Source organism: Brienomyrus brachyistius, chromosome 1 (genome assembly GCF_023856365.1).
Source record: "Brienomyrus brachyistius isolate T26 chromosome 1, BBRACH_0.4, whole genome shotgun sequence".
Lineage (NCBI taxonomy): Eukaryota > Metazoa > Chordata > Actinopteri > Osteoglossiformes > Mormyridae > Brienomyrus > Brienomyrus brachyistius.
In genome coordinates, this window is record NC_064533.1 from 51,088,723 (window position 1) to 51,110,391 (window position 21,669).

A 21,669-nucleotide genomic window follows, 5' to 3' on the forward strand; every position below is an offset into this window, starting at 1 on the left:
AAATAGAAATGAGAGAGGTGATTGGTACACCTTTTATTTTTTAGGAGATGGGATGGCTCAGTTGGCTATGACCCAACAACCTTCTGGGCTTAAGAGAAAATAAACATGAAGAGTATAAATAGCATGATGGATCAACTAAAAGCAGCCAGATGTTTTTATGTTGTGGCTTGTGGTTCCATATATTTTGAGTGGATGAGAATAGGCGTTCAGTTACAATGATTTAGTTCAGTGCTTCTCAAATGGTCTAGCCTCAGGACCAAGCCTGTAGCCAGAAATAAATTTCATGGAGAGTTCAGCAACCCTACCAATAGATCACCCTTGATAGATACTGGTGGCTACATCCCCCATGTAGATTTTTCTGACCAAGGAGCTAAAGAAAATTTTGCAGGATTTTACTACCTGGCTGCCTGCCTGATCGGTAACGGCAATTTTGGGGAGGATTGAAACCCATAATTTTACTACATGCCTGCTCAAGACCCACATTATTCCTTGGTCTCAACCCAATTTCGTTGACTGGGGAGGTTGACGACAACTCGTGACCCGCCAGTTGAGAAACACTGATTTAGATGACAGTGTGGTTTGGTGCATGTATGGATGCCAGGGTGGGACTGACAGTTTTGTTGGCTGGTGCTGCCCGCAGGTGGATCCAGTCCAGGTAGTTGGACACCCGAGTGTATATCCCATAATTCCCTGGCTGGGCGCAGCCTTTCCCCCAGCTGACGATTCCCAGCAGGAACCAAGTGTTCTGGTAGCGGGTCACCAGGGGGCCGCCGCTGTCGCCCTTGCAGGAGTCCTGCCTACCCTCGATGTAGCCAGCACAAAACATGTTGATGGTGAGCTTGACCCCGCTCTTCTCCACGCACTCGGCCGTGCGGATGCGGGGCACCTGTAGCTGCCGCAGGACCTGCGACGTAGGCCCGTGCTCGCTGCGGCGGCCCCAGCCGCTGACTGTGTGCAGCGTGACGGCCCACAGCTCACGCTCGGCCATCTCACGCCGCGGCAGGCACACGGGCACGGCGTAGAGCGAGAACACAATGGGCGCCTGCAGGCGCAGCAGGGCTATGTCGTTGTCTGACGTCTTCGCATTGTAGTGCTCGTGCTTCACGATCTCTGCCACCTGAATGATCTGCTCCGAGCCCTCGATCTTCTCCAGGTCGTGCTCCCCTACATCACATGCAGATTGCAACTGTGGACATCTCGAGGGTTATGGGTTCAAATCCCACCACCATTAGTTGCTAGAACATAGTTGCCTATATTGCTATTCTTAAATTGCTCTGGCACATGCTGCTGTTATCTCATGGACATCCAGAAAATAACATCTTGGATTGTTCAACATGTCTTTCTGCACGACCACAGACATGTGCAGCATACCTACAACCACCTTAAGGTACTTGGCCTCTTTGTTCTCCAGGCAGTGGGTGGCTGTGAGGACCCAGTCGGGCTTGTAGATTATCCCACCACAGAAGCCCTTGTCAGCATACATCAGCAGAACCTGGAGATAACAGAAAGAAGACAACACAATGCAATAGCTTCTGTAAAGGGAAAAAGCAGCTAGTCACTGGGGGAGTGTCAGTTTGGACTATGTTGCTTTTGATGCTTCACTGTCAGGGTTGGCCCAGCCATACTGCCAGCCATACTCCCAGAAATACTCCCAGCCTTACTCTCTCCCTTTCCTAGGAAATATCTGGGATCACAACACAAAAACCAAGTGCCAAAGCAGGCGGGAAGGTACTGGGACTCCTCCACCTGCCAAGGACAGTGACCCCTCGGGCACACGGTTCCTCCAACGATCCTGCCGAGGGATTTTCCGCTGTGGTCCCCATTCGCTTCATCATTCTGCAGGACCGGGACTTTCCCACAAGGAAACTTCTCTGCAGAGGAAAGCGTGAGAGACTGAGAGGGCTGACACAACCTGAACGAACACATCCAGCTCCCCACCATCTGTGAGTCTCAGCGAAAGCCGCGTTGTCCCGGAGCCCGTCACCTTGCGAGACGCAGTGCTGTCCGTCCGCGTCCAGGGCATACCCATCGGCACAGGAGCAGTGGCGCACACCATCAGCCTCTTGGCAGAAATGCTCACACTCGCCATTACGGTGCAAGCAGTTATCCGGTGTTTTTTTGAACACTAGAGGAAGAGGAGGAGGGAACAGGAACATGGCAGCACCGTGATGCCAAGGTAAATCCTCATTATCCAGTTTGAGGGATGAGGCATGGTCTGGAATCCATGATGATGACATCGTAGCCAATGAAACAGACCCAAGCTTACAGGAAATGGGTATAGAAACCTCTGCAATACAGGGGTGGGGCCACAGGACACTGGCTCCAGCTGAAATGTGATTGGCTCCTCAAGTGCTCCCTCCCCTGTCACTCACTGATTCAAAACTTACCATTGGCTAATGGTATGGTTGGCGCCTCTGTGTAGGAATCAAGGCCCCCCTTTATGTCTCCTAGAATCCCTCCCGAGAAATTTTCATTCACCAAATTCTATCAGCAGACGTGAGACTGACGTGCGTAACATTACCCAATTCACAGTTTCGCCCACTGAAAGGTGGAATGCAGAAGCACGTGTAGGACGATCCTGATTGGCTGGTGCAGGTTCCGTTGTTTTGACATGGATTTGAATGGCAGTGATCTTGAACTGTACACAGAGAACACAGTCCCAAGATATCAGTGACAGAGCACCAAGGTCATCTGTACTGAATAGGCAGTTTAGATTTGAGGCTAGGAGAGACGTTCTGCTGCTCACCATTGTAAGTCTTCCAAAACTCTTCCTGTAGGAATAAAAATGGAACTAAAAACGACAATTTCCATGTACTCTCCTGCTTCTAGAGGTTTCCCTAACCCTAGCAGGCACAAGGAAGCTCACTTGAGGTCAGATTGTAGTTTTATTCCAAAATATGCTTTTGTTAAACATCTCTAGTAAAAAAAAAAAGAAAAACAGAAATATGTTGTCTAATTGATGGATACAGTTGTCCAACCAGTAATGGAGGACACAGAGTCTCTGATCTTACTGTAGCTTGCTCGTGCTCGAACGTCTCCCTCGCCTCCTCGTACGAGCATTTCTCCTCCAGACACTCCCGCTCCAGGTTCCCCATCTTCAGCTCCTCGAACCAGCCGGAGTTGGCCCTCCTAAATCGCTGCAGGAGATGGTGGGCCTCATCCCGGCCAAGGAACACTAGCCAGAGATCAAGGTGAGCTCAGCAAGGAGTTAGAGATAAACACCCCGCACTGGCAGTCCATGCAAATGTGCAACCAGCTGCAGAACCATCAGATTATGGCCTATTAAGTGTAGTCTATTATACTCAAAAGCAATGGAGCTATGAAACCATGGAAGAATTCAATTTTACTAGGAATTTTAAAAAGCGATTCATCTTCCAACATGCTATCATATTGCTGTCACACAAATGCATGATCAACCAGCCAAACATGGAGATAATGTCGAAATGTGACTACAAATCAAAAACATGAGTAAGAATTTGCTGGCATCATAGTCGCATCAGAATCAAGCCCCCACCCACAGAGAGACCACAGTCCTGCCATTCTGGGGTCTCGCAGGCAGCCATGGGGGGGATTATTACCTGCAGCAGGACGGGAGACGCAGACAGCGAGTGAGAGACAGAGGAGCTGCAGCCACATGGTGAATACTGCTGGATCTCTCTCAGTCCCCTGGGGCTCCGTTCTGGGGTCCAAAGTCCAGGGACCCCCTCCCCCATTCCCGTGGTCACATGACCCTCAAGGCCCACGGTCACTCTGAGCAGCTCACCTCTCTAACACCAAGGATTTATTTTGTAAAAGACACTTCATGTCACATAAACCCAGGGATTCAGAAGTTCCTTTTGGGATCAACAAAGTCAATCTTAACCTTGATCATTTTTGTTTATGCACAAAACATGAAACCTTCCAACAAGCAAAACACCCAGTACTACTGAATAATTACCACGTCAACATCCATTAAAATTCAACTATATATCAAAGTTGAACATAAAATTCCTTTATTTAGTGGTGATATCAGTTATGGCAAATTATTATTTCTACAGTTGACACCCAAATTCCTCTTGTGATGAAAAGCAGTGACTCAAAAAAGATGGTACCCCTGAATGACATGAATCTATATTGCCTGCATGTGTATGGTTATAGAAGTACAGCTTACACACATCTGAGGTACACTATAGTAATTCACAATGACACCAGGGGTCCTTCAGGGATCGGCGCCCCCCACAGGCAAGTCTGGAAGAGACCCCCCACCAGCCACTACACACCACCCACCCCAGAAGACTAACAGAGCCTCTTTACCACTGGTTATGCCACAACTTGAATAGATTAACTGAAACTACCCACTAACATCTGTCTGGAATCTTCCAGAGAAGGTAAATAAAAGGTAGATAAACCGGGGTCAATCTACGAGCTGGTGTGGTGACCCTGAGCCTGTGGAGAGCTCACGATGCCATCGATCCAGTTTAGGTAGTTCGCGACTCGCGTGTAGATGCCGTAGAAGCCAGACTGGGCACAGCCCTTGCCCCAGCTGACAATGCCGCTCAGGAACCAGGTGTTCTTGTAGCGGGTGACGAGGGGCCCGCCACTGTCACCCTGGCAGGAGTCCTGCTCCCCCTCCAGGAAGCCAGCGCACAGCATGTTGGGAGTGAGCGTGAGGTTGGTCTGCTGCTGACACTCCTGCAGGGTGATTCGTGGCACCTCCAGCCGCTGTAGCAACAGCGCCTCGGGGCCGGACTGTGACAGTTTCCCCCAGCCGCTCACAACGGACGTGCGCACGGACGCCAACGTCACCCTGACGAAGCTGCCCCCCTGTGGTGGGAGGCATACAGGCAGGACGAACTGGCCAATCTGCACAGCCCCGGAGAGCTGCAGGAGGGCGATGTCGTTGTCTGACGAGACGTGGTCGTAGTTCGGGTGGATGGTGACCTTTACCACCCCCCTCGCCTGCTCTGTGCCCTCTTTCAGCAAGCGGACGTGTTCACCTGATCAGGCAGACATGTGACTTGACAGTGAACGCTGACCACAACTCTCACTGACAGTGCCGAGTCTGGACAGGACTTACCCAGCGTCACCCGCAGCCTTGATGGGTTGGCGCGCCACACGCAGTGGGCAGCCGTCAGGACCCACGTGGCGTCCAGGAGGATGCCTCCGCACATGTACTCGCCGTTGTACTCCAGCAAGGCCTGGCGTGTCGGCGGTACATATTAAAACCACATCTTTACAATCACCGTTAAAAAGGACAGCGGGCTTTAAAAACAGAATACAGGTCCTGTGACGTCTAACTATGAGAGTTTGCTTTGTTTTGAATGAGGGCCAGAGGAAAGGGTCAGTATCATCAGAACAGGACCGACTGAGTCTTTTGAGAAGACATTCAAAGCAAAGTGGGTAATATTTCAAAATAAGGATTGCTGGGCTGATTCCTGAATGATGTCATACATGTTAGCCTGTGGCTTAGGCACCAGATCAGTCAATATCCAGGCAAAAAAGCTGGAAAACAAAAACAAAAAACAAACAAAACAACAACATGCCTGAAACGATAGTCAGGTATTCATAATCAAAACTTAAACCCACCTGCCAAGGACACTCCCCCTTGGGGCAAACTTGGCCTCTCACAATCCTTGGGTTAAAAGCCTCAGTCACCCTGCCACAGGGAAAGGCAACTTGGGAGGATAAAGAGAGAGAAAATGAAAGAGCCAAAACAAAAACAACTACAAAAAAAAAAAACAAAACAGATGCACAAGATGAAGGGGGTGAGAAAGAGCCAGACCCCCAGCCTGATAACAGAGGGGTCCATGCATGTGCAAAGTATCCGGAGCCGAGCATCGATCGGACACCTTGCTGCACGCAGCTGGTGCTGTCGTTGGCCAGGGCGTACCCCGGGGCACAGTGGCACTGCGGCGGCGAGCCGGGAACGTCAGTGCAGAAGTGCTCACAGCCGCCATTCCTGTACAGGCAGCCGAACGACGCCCTCTCAGCTGCAACGACAGGGAGCCGCCACTGCAGCGAGATCAGTCGTCACATTTAAAAGTGCACCCTATCAGAGAAGGCGATCTATAATTCCATTACATGAAATGCTGCTAGTTAGATTACTGATTCACTTCACAGATCAACACACAGAAACGTATGTTTCTTGCTAATCAGAATACTGGAATGCCCTGTGAGGGCCCAGTCTTCCAGGAGGTTGTCTGACTCTAGCCTCAGGCTTCCAGAGAACGTTCAGAGTCATGTAGTCTAAACGTCATTTGCCAGTTGGAAGCTCTCAGTATGAGAGAAAATATCCGCCATTTTTTGCCCAAGGGAGGGTTGTTGATGTCGAAAGACACTGTTTCTTCACTGGGGGAGAACTGGAGAAGAAAGCTCCACCCCACCCACACCTACGTGCAGGTATATGTTCTTGCAACACCCTGGGAGCATCCTTATCGCTGCGCCCCCCCCCCCCCCCCCCCGTTATCCTTACCCAGCTGACAATCTTTCCCCTCAAAGCCATGGGGGCAAATACAGGTGTAGGATCTGGTCTGGTCCACACAGGTCCCCCCATTCTGACAGGGAGCACATTCACACTCATTCTCCTCTGAAGAAGGAAGGTAGAAATAGCTAGAACCACATGACACTGATCACAGAGGCCATAAACGCCAGTCTATGACACTGAATTTTAACTCATTCACTGTATAATAAGGGAAACAAGGTGTTGGATACATTTAGTACTGTATTTATTATATCTATTGAAATACACCAATCAGCCACAACATTAGAAACTACTGCCTAATATTGTATAGGTCACTCTGCCCCCAAAACAGCTTTGGCCTGTCGATGCATGGCCTCAACAAGACCTCTGAAGGTGTGCTGTGGTTTCTGGCACCAAGATGTTAGCAGCAGATCCTTTAAGTCCTGGAAGATGTGAGGTGGGGCCTCCATAGATCGGACTTGTTTGCCCAGCACATCCCACAGATGCTAGATCCGATTAAGATCCGAGGAATTTGGAGGCCAAGTCAACACCTTGAACTCTTTTTCCATGTTCCTCAAACTATTCCTGAATAATTTTTGCAGTGTGACAGGGCACGTTATCCTGCTGAAGGAGGCCACTGCCATCTGTGAGTATGGTTGCCATGGGGTGTACTTGGTCTGCAACAATGTTTAGGTAGGTGGTTTGTGTCAGAGTAACATCCACATTAATGCCAGGACCCAAGGTTTCCCAGCAGAACATTGCCCAGAACATCACACTGCCTCTGCCAGCTAGTCTTCTTCCCATAGTGCATCCTGGTGCCATCTCCTGCCCAGGTAAATGACACACACGCACATACACCTGGCTGTCCATATGATATAAGAGAAAATGCGACTCAGATGAGGCTACTGTCCTCCATTGCTTCAAGGTCCAGTTCTGATGCTCACATGCCCATTGTAGGCACTTTCGGCGGTGGACTGGGGTCAGCATGGGCTCTCTGACCAGACTGTGGCTATGCAGCCCCATACGCAGCAAGCTGCGATGCACTGTGTGTTCTAACACCTTTCCATCATAGCTGGCATTAACTTTTTCAGTAACTAGTGTTACAGTAGCCTCTCCTGTGGGATCAGACCGGACAGCCTAGCCTGCGTTCTCCAGGTGCATCAGTGAGCCTTGGGCGTCCATGACCCTGTCCCTGGTTCATCAGTTGGCCTTCCATGGACTACTTTTAGTAGGCACTAATCACTGCATACTGGGAACACCCCATAGGACCTGCCCTTTCGGAGATGCTCTGGCTCAGTCCTCTAACCATCACAATTAGCCCATGTCAAGGTGACACAGACACTTGCCCATTTTCCCTGCTTCCGACACATCAGCCTCAAGAACTGCCTGTTCATTTGCCTAATATATAACGGCACCCTAGACAGATGCCATTGTAACAAAATAATCAATGTTATTCACTTCCACCTGTCAGTGGTTTTAATATTATGGCTGATCAGTGTATATTATATGTAAGTGGTTGTTCATTATACATCAACTTTCCCGCTATCTGTTGGTACACCAATTTAAAAAGCTGATTTGTGGTAAGTACTTAAAGAAAATGGAATTAAGTCACTTTAAAGGGTACCTGAGTAATTCCTCCAGAAATCTTCCTGTAAAACAAACACATGATACAAACAATATGACCACATAGGTATGAAATTATAATTCTTTTACTGTGGTGTATTAAGTCAGTTCTAAATTTCTAAATTATTATTATATAAACGTATCCCCAGTGTATCCTAGGTTTCTGTGTTGTTTTCAATTTTTGTATCCATGAAGCCGATTTCCCGAAACTGTTTTCATCTCACTTGTTCACATTTCATATCACTGTTCTCTTCCCCAAATCGGAAAAGCATTTCCTCGTAATGGTTTTACTTTCTGCTCACCAGATTCTCGGGGACAATTAAGATTTCCCGTGCCTCCTCATAGCTGCATTTCTCCTCCAGACACTCCCTCTCCAGATCGCCCGGCTTCAGTTCCTCCATTAAGGAGTTTGCCCGTTTGCCTCTTTGCAGGAGCAGCCGATTGGCCTCCGGCGCGTTCAGGAAGACTGCACTCGTCCAAAACAAAAATGTTAGAAAGTCTCCGTCAGTTATATAGTGTGAGAGATGTGACTCTATGCGAGATCCAGACCTCATCCCAGGAATATTACTTAGGAATAACGGCGTCGGACTCACCCCCCGGAATTCCACTGCTGGCCTGGATGGAGATTAAAAACAGGAGCAGGTGGCCGATTTTGACTTTAGGAGGCTCCATTATTGCGGTTCATGCAGAGGATCCCTGTGAACAAAGTTCAGTTTGCTTGTGACGGGCTAACAGCCCCACCTTCCCCCATCCAAACATACGGACTTCATTACTGACAGGGAAGCTGACTTTTTGTGTAATTCAGGCCTGGCATCACTGACCTTCTGTTCTATCAGTACTCTACCAAAGGGGGCACTTTTGCGTATGTTGTTGTGTCAGAAGAGTACAACGCAATATATCTTCATTAATTACATGCCTGAGCATTGTACGTATTTTAATTGACATAAAAACAGAAAACATCAAACAGACAAACTGGTGAAATGTACTTCCGTGGCAAAAGGAGAGTCGAAAACTGATCGTATGGCATGTTATAAATATATTTCCAATGTAATATAATGTTAACATAGATAATACCAAAGTTTTAAATAAATTTAAAACAGACGAAAACAAAACATGCCGAAAGTGAGAACGGGGAATGCCTGCGAAGAATTATCTTTGGACAGAAGGTGGCGCTATCCAAATTCCAGCTGGTTTGCACGGTGTAATGCACAAAAAGAAGAAGAAGGCGACGCTGCTGACAAGCGCCGTGGATGTTGATTCATTAGTCTTCCTGTTGGGTAGTGTAATATTTTTGGAGATGTTTTATTGAAATCACAAAAGGCAATGGGTTTTATTTAAATCTGGACATTGACTAGAAAATCTTAATAAGGAAATGTTACTTTGTAGCGTTGCACTTCTATTTAATACATTAGCTTTGTCAAACAAAGTGCGACTCGTTTTTAAAAACCAATGAAGGTTAAATAATACCGAGATATAACTGTTTACAAACTAAAAATGCCTTTACCTTTGTAGTATTTAAGGACTCGAGAGAAATGCCTTAACGACTGTAGTTGATAAGACGGTGACTTCAGCTCGACTCGGCAGATTTCCATTCTTAAATTCGCGTTTCTGGCCTTGTAATTTTGTATGTATTTTTAACGTCATATTTCTGTGCCCGAAGAATATTGCAAGCGATGAAAATGGAATTTGATTCGCCTGAAGTTGGTGAGAAACTATTTATCTTTTGCTTGCGCTTTGTGCTTACAGCCTTTGAAGAAGTGGCAATTTTCCATGCATTGTAGAAGTGCTTGCGTTTATGTACAGTGTGATACACGTGGGCGATGCGTCCTTTGCTTTGATTTCAGCGAAGGCGAAGGAGTTCTGGAGACGCGTAAATGTAGATCACGTGTTCAGTGAGCTGACAGGGTATTTAAACAAAGTGAGGGACATGATTAAAAGCGACGCCGCCACGGACAGAGGTACGGAGCTGCGCCGTGCCGTCATCACAGCGCTCATTCTTACTGTACTCGTATATATGGTGCGTTATTCCTCATCTTTCAGAGTACGTCTGGAGCATGACTATGGTGGTAGAATCTGAAATCTTACCATTGGATAATGACATTGAAGAAGTAATTATCAAATCAGGTGAGCCAGTCATGTCAGTTGTTCTGCTTAAATTTCTGCTGAAATCTCCACTATGGCAGTTGTAATATACAGACGTCCTACCTTAAGGGATAATGATTTCAGGGAGACAGAAAAGGAGTATCTTGGAGGGAGGGATGCCTGGCTGGTGTTACGGGAACAATATTTACAGACCGGGGTTAGAGAGTGGTGGTAGAATTTAGGACAAGGTTGCAGCAGTAAAAGTTATTGTCGGATGATTTTACCATTGCTGAATAGCTGAATTTCCTGGACATTGCATATTATTTGCGAGTGTCAGGGAGCTGCTCTCAGTTTGCAGAAGATTTCCGGAACTTCTGGGAGAGGTGGGATGAGAGTTGTGAGCCTTCAGTCTTTGAGCCTGTAGATACTTTGCGTCTTCCTGCTTCAGTGGATATTACGGTAATGCTGGTTGGTCATGTTTGTTTGACCAGCACTGCTCTGCCTGCTTTAATCCAAATGTGCTGCCTACAGCTCCCACCCAAATTGTCTGCAGTCTGCCGACTGTGAATGAAGGAGCGGAGAGCAAGTGTGAGGCCGGCAACCTGAAGCTGGAGTGGAGCTCAAGGTTTCCTTCCTGTTTGAAACTAAAGGCCAGATTTTATGGACTGTCTGCTTATGTGTGAGTGACCTGTTAAACATCGGCCACTCTCCCTTTTTTCTTCGCTGTGATTGGACAGGAAGAAGGGGGAGGAGTTTGGTTCAGACACTCATCTTGTGCCGGCCTTCCCTCCATTTAGCGAGGACCCAACTGGCTTTGTCATCGCACCCCTGGCTGTCCAGCCCCCTTTCCACCCCCATGACTGTACCCGGGCCTGCCTACCCAACCTCCCCCCCTCCATTGACCTTTTTCTGGGGGAGAACCCCCTCAAGGTGCCCATCTTGTGCCAGTTCCAGCGACTGAACGCCATGCCGGATGAGTCGGAGGAGGCCGAGCCAGATGTGGTGTACAAGGCCCCGTGCGGGAGAGCCATGCGGGGCCCCGACGATGTCCTGCACTTTCTGCGCGAGACGCACAGTGATGGCATCCTGCGTTTGGATAACTTCAGCTTCAATAGCTCTGTCGTGCTGGCAAGGAGCTGCGACCTCGCGGTGGGTGGGCTCCTGGAGGCGGACCTGAGCAAGGGGGTGGAGCTGACGCCAGTCCAGCTGTACAATGAGGTGGACGGTGAGCGTCCATCAGACTTCCGTTATAGGAAGGACCGGTGGCCGCATGGCTGTTTTGTAGGCCCCACCCCGACCTACTCCGCCTGCTGTGACTGCCAGGACGGCTGTGTGGACGTGGCTCGCTGCGACTGCCTGCAACTCACCCTCCGATCTGCTGAGGCAGCGGCTCTGGGGCACGCAGACACGCTGGTCCCTTACACTCACAGACGGCTGCTGCACCCGGTGCCCTCAGGGTAAGAGCCACCGTGTGCTGCAGCATTTCTGGTTTTCTGTCTGTGCTCACACTGTGATCTCTGAGTTTATATGCCAAGATCAATGACCCCCAGACACACTCTCAGCTCCCAGCACAACCAATCAGAAATACTGAATACCTGGAACAGGGAGCAAAAAATTGGACTGTCTAGAGCGCAGGTATCAAACTCCAGCCTTGGAGGGCCAGAGCCCTGCCCATTTTTGGGTTTCCTCTTATTTAACACACCTGATTCAACTCCTTGTGCTAATTACCACACAGCTCTTGAGCTGAATCATTTGTTGTGGAACAGGGAAAGAATTAAGATACACAGGGCTCCGGCCCCCCAGGACTGCAGTCTGACACCCCTCGTCTAGAGGTTCCAAAGGACTGGATTGATAGATAATTTATGTTAAGTTTCATTTTTTTTTTTAATTTGTGCAGTGCATTTACATATTTCTTCTGCAGTCATTAAATTTGTTTGCTGATGGTTGTCAGAATTATTGCATTTCAGTTCTTAATTTCAGGATACTTATTGATATGTAATGATGTGTATTTGTAATAATTTGTGTTGAAGTCTGAATGAGGATTATACTGATGCAGAGCCACTGTGCATGTCCATTAGCACGCGTGAATACACGCTGTTTTAGGGTGACGCATGTGCACTGTGTGTGAGCAGGATCTACGAGTGTGGTCCGTGGTGCGGCTGCAATTGGGACCGCTGCCAGAACCACCTAGTCCAGGACGGCTTGCGTGTCCGTCTGCAGGTGTTCCGCACCCAAGACTGCGGCTGGGGCGTGCGCTGCCGTGACGACCTGGACTCGGGCACCTTTGTCTGTACATACACCGGTGCGTGTGTATGCATGTGGCTCTTAAGCTTTTAGCTGCATGTGATTCAGTGGTTCTCAAACTACGGTACCCATACCGCTGGTGGTTTGTGAGCTCCCTCTAGTGGTACATAGAGGTATCTCCTTTTATGATGTCATAATGGTGTTATGTGTATCTCATTTTCTGAGGCGGTGCTCTGTGTAAAAAGTTTGCAGACCACTGGTGTAGGTAACGCGGGGCTCCTCCTCCTTTAGGGATACTCCTCTGGGCCGGGCCCACAGCCAGCTCCTTTCTCTCTAAGCGGAAAAGGGAGGAGCTGCCCTCAGACGACGAGGTGGAGGTAATAGAGGAATGGAAGATGCCTCCTGAAGAATTAGGGACACAGCTGGATGCGTCCTGCCCGCCCCCCCCCACCTCACATGTGCCCATCATCCAGGGGCCTGCGAGCCTGTCACCTCTAGTTCTGGACAAGGAGTCAAGAAAGGTCAGGACCGCCGTGAACTCAAACCGCCCGTGTGATTCACTCAGCAGTTTTTAGTTTCTCACGCTCTGAAATCTCTACCCAAGCTTCTTTAGAAAAACCTCACTTCTTCAGCAGAGAGAAGGTCGACAGAAGCCATACTCAGGACTAATGAATATTCCTACTAAATCTGAACTGTGTATGAAACTATCCATCAGTCAGTTTCACAGCAGTAAAGTCGGCTGTCAATCTGAGACTAGGATATGATTTGGTGACAGTGATGTTTAACACCTCCAGAGTTTAATCAGTAGTAAGAACTCCCCTACAGAAGCTCTTATAGCAAATGCATAATGCCATAAATCTCAGCACTTGTGCACGCTGGGCACGCAGGATAAGAATCCTGAAAACCATCACGAGAAAGCTGGAGCTCCATCTCTGGTGACCTTCTCTGCCTCACATCAGGTTTGGACGTCGCCTACTAAAGAAAATGGGTTTGTTTTAAAGTAATTTCCTAGGCTAAACGTCATCATCCAAGGAGCCAAATCTTGGTATCTAATCAAGAGTATTCAAATAAATCAGACATTAAAAAACATTGAACTTAGTTATATATAGAACATATATCAGATCTGCATATCATTGCTTGTGCATCCTCCGTCGCACTTGCAGAATGGGTCACAGTGAACTGGAGCTCTAACATTTGCAGTTACCCTTGCATGTAGCTAGACAGCCTCTGTGGAGCAGCAGTGAGCATCCCTGGCTGAAATCTGCCACATCAGCCCAATATGGCACTCAAACCTTGGTTCTGTCTTTGCATTCCCAAACCCTTTTGCCAAAGACTAATATGAACTTATAAATGGCATTTGACCATGCCAGTATCCTTGAAACACAAAATATACCTCAAAAATATATTTCTGACATCATAAAAGCTATTAACATGCCTTTAGAGATCCAATCTGTAAAACTGATTGAGTTGTCAATATATCACCCTATCACAGTCCGTTCGGCGCATTGTTCTTGCATATGACTGTAAACATAGACGCAGAGGCCTCTCTACGTTTCAGGTGACGGATAACGGTACAAGAACCATCCCCAGGAAGGGAGAGCTAAAGGAGACAGGGGTCTCCCCCACACCCTGTGCTGTGCACGGAGATGTAGATGCAGGCCGATGCAAAGGATTGTGGGAGGATTCTGAGGAGCACCTGTTCTACATGGATGCGACAGAGGAGGGGAACGTAGCCAGGTTCCTAAATGTAGGTGAATATTGCGAGAACACTCCAGGATTGTCCTCACTGTGTCATGACTGTCACTTGTACTGCTTTCAAACCTGCCACATAAGCTCAGGGGTTAGGGATCTGAGTCTGCATTGTGGATTTCAACCCTGTGATTGTCACCATTGACTCAAAGGCACTTGTCCCTTCCAGGGGTACCAGGGATGCTAAACAAACATCTGACTGGCTCTGTCTTATTTCCTCCCTTCGGTTTTCCAGCACAGCTGCCAGCCCAACCTCTTTGTCCAGAACGTCTTTGTTGAGTCTCACAACCGCACCTACCCCACCGTGGCCTTCTTCACTAGCAGGTCTGACTTCTCCTTACTCTAGCTACCGCTGTTATTAGGGTGCTGGAAAGCATTCGGGCCGTGTCCTTAAACCACCAAGTGACTCGCTCTTTCCCTCCCTCTTTTGCAGAGAGGTGAAGGCAGGGACGGAGCTGACCTGGAAGTATTCCTATAAGCCGGGGAGCCTACCGGAGCAGGAAGTGCCCTGCCAGTGCGGGAGTGAGAGCTGTCAAGGTGCCATCATCTGACAAGCTGCAGCAGTCACGGAAATGGATAAACAGGAGGTGTGGAAGGCAGCAGGTGGCAGCAGTGGGCCAGCACAAAGTGTTCTGATCGCGCCCGCCCATCCCTGGACTTTCGAGGTCACGCACAGTGGACATGGGACTCCCAGCAGACGCAGAGAAATGGGGGATCGGCCTTCTTTCGATTTTGAAGTTGTAGCCTGCATCTTGTTACTTTGTAGGGTTAATAAAATGAATTTTATTAAGTTATCAACTGCAGTAGCAATAATGCTTATAAAAGTAGTGCAATGACTGTTAGCCAAATGGCGCGTTTATTATTTTCTCCGAATGACTCAATATTGAGGAAACTTTTGGGAATTAATGCTTCTTTGAATAAACTCGTAATATCTGTAAAATTCTTTTTAGTCGCTATAGATATTTAGAGATATAAGTAATTATTACCCATTCATTAGATGAGTTTAAATCTGTCATGCTTTGTATATGAATTTGAGTATTAACGTTAATAATTACATTTAATATCCAAACCTGGGCTCTACTGGTATTCAACATTATTACAAACTGTAACAGAAATGAAAATGCAATAACCTGCTGTTACATTATTGGGAAAATTAATATATCCAAATTAATGTTAAAAAACTATTTGCTATATATACTGGGGGAAAAAAACTTCAAACAAGGAGAACGAAAAAGAAAGCATGTGCATGTAACCGCGTGTCCTCGGGGCGCGTGACGGCTATCCTTACTTGGGTTGCCGTGATGGTAAAGCCGTTAATTTTGGGCGAAGAAGCGAAACATAAGAGTATGAGAATGTAAATGCAAATTCATCAGATCAGTGATATTTCTCAGTAAATTGTTTCTCCGTTATTGCCGGATAACAGCGGACTCATTAGCGGGTGGGACGTGCCTTTGAGCCCCGCCCATAAACGTCACATGGCCGACGGCCCGCCTACATAAAGGCGCTGCGTAAACAGACCCCGCAAAACTGTCCAAAGGGGGAGCTCCAGAATGACAAGCTGGGCCGTATTTCTCTTGGTTTTCTGGGTTTCTCCGTGCTACCCGCAGGACATCCCTCCGCGGGACGATGTCGCAAGGGTGGCCCGGTTCGTCGCCAATCAGTGCGGCTGGGCGTCGATGGCGACTATCTCTTCGCGCGACCCGGTGAAGGGGCAACCTTTCTCCAACACCTTCTCCGTGAGCGACGGTCCGCTCGGCTCCGGGACCGGCGTGCCATACATGTACCTGACCCGCTTGGAGATCTCGGTGCAGGACCTGCAGGTACCGCTGCAGACTTGATCTTGCTCTGATCACCTTTTAATTTGAAATATCAGGATGCCGTTCCAGTCATAATCGCCAGAAGAGGGCGTTGCTGGCCTTTGCTAAAGTCTTTATTTCGGTGTGGGGAAACACTTATTTTAATAAAGAGTATTATGAAATATTATTTTATGTTACGATGCATCATTAATTTTGTGGATATGGTTAAACGTGCACGGTTAAACGTGCTTTTTTATCAGGTCTCAACACATCGTGTACTGTACAGCCAGATAAGAGTATAGCTAGGCAACCAGTCCTGTCATGTGAGTTTTTACTTGGTGCTGAGTTGCATAACCTGTAAAGTCTTATGGAAGTTACATTATGGTTCAAAAGCCAAGGAAGCGGCCTTTTTCACTTCTCTCTTAGGCAGTTGGTGTGCATGTGTGTGAGAGAGAGACTGTGGGGTGAGTTTGAGGTCACTATATGGTTCCTCTCTCTGTCAGGTTAACTCGCAGGCTTCTCTGTCCATGTCTCTGGCTCAAACGGACTTCTGCAGGAAGCATGCCTACGACCCACAGAGCCCTTTGTGTGCCCACGTCATCTTCTCTGGATCGGTGGTGGAGGTCTGAGCTCTCTATCTCTTATCTCATAGGAATGCTCTCACACCTTCACACAGCCTGCCTGCACAGTGCTGAAGGTCACACGCCTCTCAGTCCACGTTTTTGCTTCCTCTCAGCTCACAGCCAGTCAGGAACATCGAATCCCTGTGTAATCACCAGGAAGATGTAGGGTCCTGCTTTTGGGAGGAAATCAGTGGTAGCCAGTGGTGGATTAACATAAATGTGAAAGTGATTAATTGACACACCACAGCACTCAACAATGAAACGTGTCCTCTGCATTTAAACCGTATGACATTGTGACATAGCAGGGGGCAGCTAATTCAGCGCCCAGGGAGCTGTGCTTGGGGGCAGTACTTTGCTCAGAGTACATCAGTAGTGCCTTGCTGGCTTCCCTAACCATTAGGCCACCACCGCCCCATGTTCAGAATCCCCTCTTCTGCCCCCACTCCCCAAAATGATACAACAATTAGCTATAAAGTTATTAAATAATAATAATAGCACAGACCATAGATAACTTTACAGAAAGGGGCAAATTCAAAAAGAATATAAAACAAGCTTTTAATATTATATTTACCTCCATACATTTTTGATAAAGACTGACTTTGTATAACTGACTGCATCACAGAAAATAAACAATTACTTCTAAAAAATAATAATAATAAAAACTAAATGGCCAATAAGGGCCCCCTGATCACTTGGGCCCCTAGGCTGCAGCATAGGCAAGCCTGTTAATAAATTTACCCTTGCTGGTATAATGTGTTGATCTTTTCCTACCAAGAATGACTTTAGTAAACAAGTTGTTTTTTTGTGTGCATAATTAGATTGGTGTAATCTCTCTTTACCACATGTATAATTCAGTGGAAATGAGAGAAAGGGTGAGTTAAAATTTGCTCTGTGATGTGTGTATTTCTTGACAGGTTGCTGCATGGTTGCTATTTTGATGGTAATTCTTGACTTCCTGGATTTTGGTTGTGAATTGCTAAGGTGTCTGCGTTCAGGTAAATGACACAGAGGCAACGGTGGCGAAAAATGCCCTGTTTCTTCGACACCCGGAGATGGCAGACTGGCCTTCTGACCATGACTGGTTCTTCGCGAAGATGAACATCACTCAGGTGTGGGTCCTGGACTACTTTGGAGGGGTGAAGACTGTCACCCCAGAGGATTACTATAATGCCAAGCCCTACAAGCTCCACCTGGGTAAGTTCGTTATGAAATGTCCATTAAGGTTTTGTGACAATATACAGTTGTGGTCAGAAGTTTACATACACTCATCAGTGGCATGAATGTCATATTAATTTTGGGCTTTTAATGATTTATTTGAACCGTTATTTTTCCAGGGTGAATGATTATACAACATTCATTTTCAATGATTTGTAAAAACATGAATTGGGTGCTCAAGTTTGAACATATTTTGGATTTTCTGCAATTCACACAGGGTCAAAAATATACATACAGGTTCAAATATATACATGTATTCACCTAAATCTTTTAATAAGTGATGCTGAAGGTTCTAGAATGACCAAGGCCTATTGACTTCTCGTTGGTGATCATGATTGACTGCAGCTGGTAGTTTTCTCTTTGCCAGCATAAAAAGGATTTGCTTGACAGCACTCATTGGATTGACCAATACTCAGAACAATGGGAAAGTCCAAGGAACTCAGTGAAGGTCTGAGAAGGAGAGTTTACACAAATTGAGAAAGTCTTTTGGAACCATTTCTAAACAACTGCAGATTCCAAGATCATCAGTTCAAACAATTATACGTAAGTTTGAGGTATTCGGATGTGTTACCACTTTGCCAAGGTCTGGAAGAAAACCCTTGGATGAAAAGAAATTGGTCAGGATGTTCAGGAACAACCCAGGAATCACCAAGGCTCAAGGTTGCCATGAACTGGAAACTGATGGAACGCCAGTGTCACTGTTCACAGTGAAGCAAGTTCGCATCGCCATGGATAAGAGGGTGCCGACCAAGAGAGGAGCACCTGCTCCAAAATCGACATCTTCAAGCTCGACTGAAATTTGCAGCTGCCCACATGGACAAACCAAATGTCTTCTAGAGAAATGTTTTGTGGTCAGATTGAGCTATTTGGTCACAATGACAAGAGATACGTTTGGAGGAGTGAAGGTGAGGCTTTCAAAGCTAAGAACATGGTACCAACTGTCATCCATAGTTGTGGAAGCATCATGCTTTGAGGTTGTTTCACTACCAGTGGTACTGATGCATTGCACAAAGTGAATGGAATAATGAAGAAGGGGGACTACCTCCAAATTCATAAACTTCTCCCCAAATCAACAGCTAGACAGTTGTAACTTGGACACAATTGGGTCTTCCAACAGGACAATGATCCCAAAAACACATCAAAACTGGTGTTGGGATGGATAAAACAGGCTAACCTTAAGCTTCTGGAATGGCCTTCCCAAAGCCCCGACCTCAACCCTATGGAAAATTTGTGGGCTATGCTTATAAACCGGGTCCATGCCAGCAAACCAACCAATTTCCATTCTGCCAAGAAGAGTGGTCAAATGTCCAGCCAGAATTATGCCAAAAGCTTCTTGATAGCTACAATAGTGATGGTCAAGGTGCAACTTGCTAAGGGACATTTAACCAAATATTAGAGGGGGTGTATCTATATATTTAAACCTGTATGTATAATTTTGACCCAATGTGGATTGCAGAAAATTATGCAATGTTCAAACCTCTGCAGGTCAAATAAACAGGTCAAATAAATCATTAAAAGTCCAAAATTAATGACATTCATACCCCTGATGAGTGAATGTAATCTTCTGACCACATCTGTAAATCATAATGCTTTATAGGCTTCATATCAAAGTGAAATCTTACTTGGTTGTTTGAATTTCAGAATCCTCCCCAATTAAAATTATGTATATATATATATAATTTTCTTTTCTTTTGCAGAGTTTCATGGACTTTGACTTAAAGGAGATTCGTGTAGCTTCAGCTTCAGGGACTGAAAGTGGCATGATGCCATAAAATGATACTCGGCTGCATTTCTCGCACATTTAGAACGTTAAGTGTTAGAAATTTCCAGAAGGAACTTTTTTAGAATTAGCTCTTGATAGGGGAAGAGGCCTTTTGGAGAAATTACATGAGTTATCTGGAGTCAAAACCACTGCACCGGACTGGCTTTGGTTCTGTTTCCGTGGTAACTGATCCATAGCTGTACCACTCAGTTATGGGAATCCTTGGATGTCATCCTGTCATTGTTTCATTTGCTCTATTTCCTTTAAAGGTAAAGGTGTGCCCCCCTCCCTCCCAGTGCTTTGAGATTACCTTTAGTGAAGGGGCCTCTTGCTGATGTTGTGCCTTAACTTTTGCTTAATAAAGTAATATTTAGATACTTCCCTAGTGTACCAGGTTGTTTTTGCATTAAATCGAATCAAACTATATCACATGCACAACAGTACAGGAAAACAGCAGTAGATGCAGGTAATGAAATGTTTCCCTGAGATCTCCCTGTAGTGGGTGTTTTAAGATGATGTGAGGGGGATATATGGCTTTCGAAGGAACAAACAGGCACACTTAGGTTTGCATCTAAAAACGCTTTATTACAAGTAATACAAAATAACCTCACATTAAAATCAACACCAAAATATTGGATCAAAGGCAATATCCATATCACAAGTGATATCCAATGGTATTATAAATTATAAACATTAATCAAACTGCCAGTACAACTGATTATATGTATATATAAAAAGTAACGATAAAACATGCATACATAGGAAGTACCAATTAATATTATTGTTATTGTGATTCACATAAAATAATTAATCCCAATAATGATTAAATCTGTACACGGACATCACCCACCTTCACTCTTAGACTGGGGAGCCCATTTCAGTCCTAGCAGGAGATCAACACGTGAGTCCCGAGAAAGTGCCGGGCGATGCGTGCTTTATCCCACAGCTGAGCTCCAACCAACACTAAGATCTCCCCTTTCCTTTATACTAATTTTTGGGCATTACATGTGGGCAGGGGACCAGTTGGCTAGGCTCACCCCTCCTCTCAGGCAAGGCATTCTCAAATTTTCAATCTTCTCCAGGTAATGTGGCTTGCAGTTAATATTAAAAATACAAAAACACCGATCTTTAATGTAAAATATTTTATTTGAATTGTTTATGTATTTAAAATTTAGACTCTCACTATTAACGGCATATCCCATTGTTAAATGTAATCAACATGTTCCCCTTTTCTCCAGATAAGATCAGTATCCCACAAACCAACTGCTAGATATGGTTTCAATCAAAAGTAATTAGACAAGTATCCTTGATCAACTTCCCCTTTCTCATGAAAACATCTTCTGAGAACAAAATAAGCGGCCCATACACTAATCGATAATGTATAAAACACATGTTGGTCCACCCTTTCTTCCCAGGAAAACCCCTAAAAAAAACAAAAGTAAGCATCCTTGAACGGGGTCAGCATCTCAGTTAATCAGAAACAACAAGGCAAGTGTCCTTGAACAGAATAATCCCAAGACAAGAGTTCTTAGGACAAGATAAGCTGATTCTTCTCATGAAAAACATGTTATACAGTTCAGCATTGACACAACAATATTCTGAGTGAATCACGGACGATATTGGCGCTGTATCTGAATTTCAGGATGGTTAGTCCACACGCGGTCAGAATCGATCCACACCTCAATCACCTCATATGTATGTCTGCTAGGTGGAGTTGGAGGCACTCCACCAAATCGTGAGCGGTGAAGCCAGACAATTACTACCTCCCAAATCATCACAGTGACAGTGGGACATTCAACATCCATCCATTACCCAAACCGCTTATCCTACTGGGTCGCGGGGGATCCGGAGCCTATCCCGGAAGCAATGGGCACGAGGCAGGGAATAACCCAGGATGGGGGGCCAGCCCATCGCAGGGTACACTCACACACCATTCACTCACACATGTACACCTATGGGAAATTTAGCAGCTCCAATTAGCCTCAGCATGTTTTTGGACTGTGGGGGGAAACCGGAGTACCCGGAGGAAACCCCACGACGACATGGGGAGAACATGCAAACTCTGCACACATGTGACCCAGGCGGAGACTCGAACCTGGGTCTCAGAGGTCTGAGGCAACAGTGCTAACCACTGCA

At 46.4% G+C, this 21,669-nt stretch overlaps 4 protein-coding genes across 6 annotated transcripts; 2 read left to right on the forward strand and 2 right to left on the reverse strand.

Moving 5' to 3' along the window:
* Nucleotides 1-18: 18 nt before the first annotated feature.
* On the reverse strand, nt 19-3,821 carry LOC125738149 (coagulation factor VII-like). The gene is made up of 8 exons (XM_049006824.1): nt 3,579-3,821; nt 3,012-3,175; nt 2,747-2,771; nt 2,522-2,638; nt 1,985-2,125; nt 1,747-1,871; nt 1,372-1,492; nt 19-1,164 (listed from the first exon to the last, which is right to left on the reverse strand). Exons 1-8 carry the CDS (start codon nt 3,634-3,636, stop codon nt 563-565), a joined length of 1,353 nt encoding a protein of 450 aa, XP_048862781.1. The 5' UTR covers nt 3,637-3,821; the 3' UTR covers nt 19-562.
* Nucleotides 3,822-3,969: 148 nt separating this feature from the next.
* LOC125738156 (coagulation factor VII-like) lies at nt 3,970-8,820 on the reverse strand. The gene is made up of 8 exons (XM_049006828.1): nt 8,656-8,820; nt 8,365-8,528; nt 8,064-8,088; nt 6,452-6,565; nt 5,829-5,969; nt 5,566-5,654; nt 5,057-5,177; nt 3,970-4,976 (listed from the first exon to the last, which is right to left on the reverse strand). Exons 1-8 carry the CDS (start codon nt 8,732-8,734, stop codon nt 4,399-4,401), a joined length of 1,311 nt encoding a protein of 436 aa, XP_048862785.1. The 5' UTR covers nt 8,735-8,820; the 3' UTR covers nt 3,970-4,398.
* A 3-nt stretch (nt 8,821-8,823) lies between these two features.
* setdb2 (SET domain bifurcated histone lysine methyltransferase 2) lies at nt 8,824-15,077 on the forward strand. Of its 3 annotated transcripts, XM_049006821.1 has the most exons (11): nt 8,824-9,339; nt 9,723-9,766; nt 9,907-10,020; nt 10,103-10,186; nt 10,676-10,769; nt 10,882-11,601; nt 12,277-12,446; nt 12,680-12,909; nt 13,947-14,135; nt 14,373-14,461; nt 14,571-15,077. In XM_049006821.1, exons 2-11 carry the CDS (start codon nt 9,736-9,738, stop codon nt 14,686-14,688), a joined length of 1,839 nt encoding a protein of 612 aa, XP_048862778.1. In that variant the 5' UTR covers nt 8,824-9,339; nt 9,723-9,735; the 3' UTR covers nt 14,689-15,077. The 3 variants fall into 3 exon arrangements, with proteins under 3 accessions (XP_048862778.1, XP_048862779.1, XP_048862780.1); XM_049006822.1 differs by having other exon boundaries at nt 8,824-9,766; nt 13,947-14,139; nt 14,571-14,707; XM_049006823.1 differs by having other exon boundaries at nt 8,824-9,766; nt 14,378-14,461; nt 14,571-14,707.
* A 420-nt stretch (nt 15,078-15,497) lies between these two features.
* On the forward strand, nt 15,498-19,913 carry creg1 (cellular repressor of E1A-stimulated genes 1). The gene is made up of 4 exons (XM_049006842.1): nt 15,498-15,957; nt 16,437-16,556; nt 17,552-17,750; nt 19,469-19,913. Exons 1-4 carry the CDS (start codon nt 15,688-15,690, stop codon nt 19,483-19,485), a joined length of 606 nt encoding a protein of 201 aa, XP_048862799.1. The 5' UTR covers nt 15,498-15,687; the 3' UTR covers nt 19,486-19,913.
* Nucleotides 19,914-21,669: the final 1,756 nt, after the last annotated feature.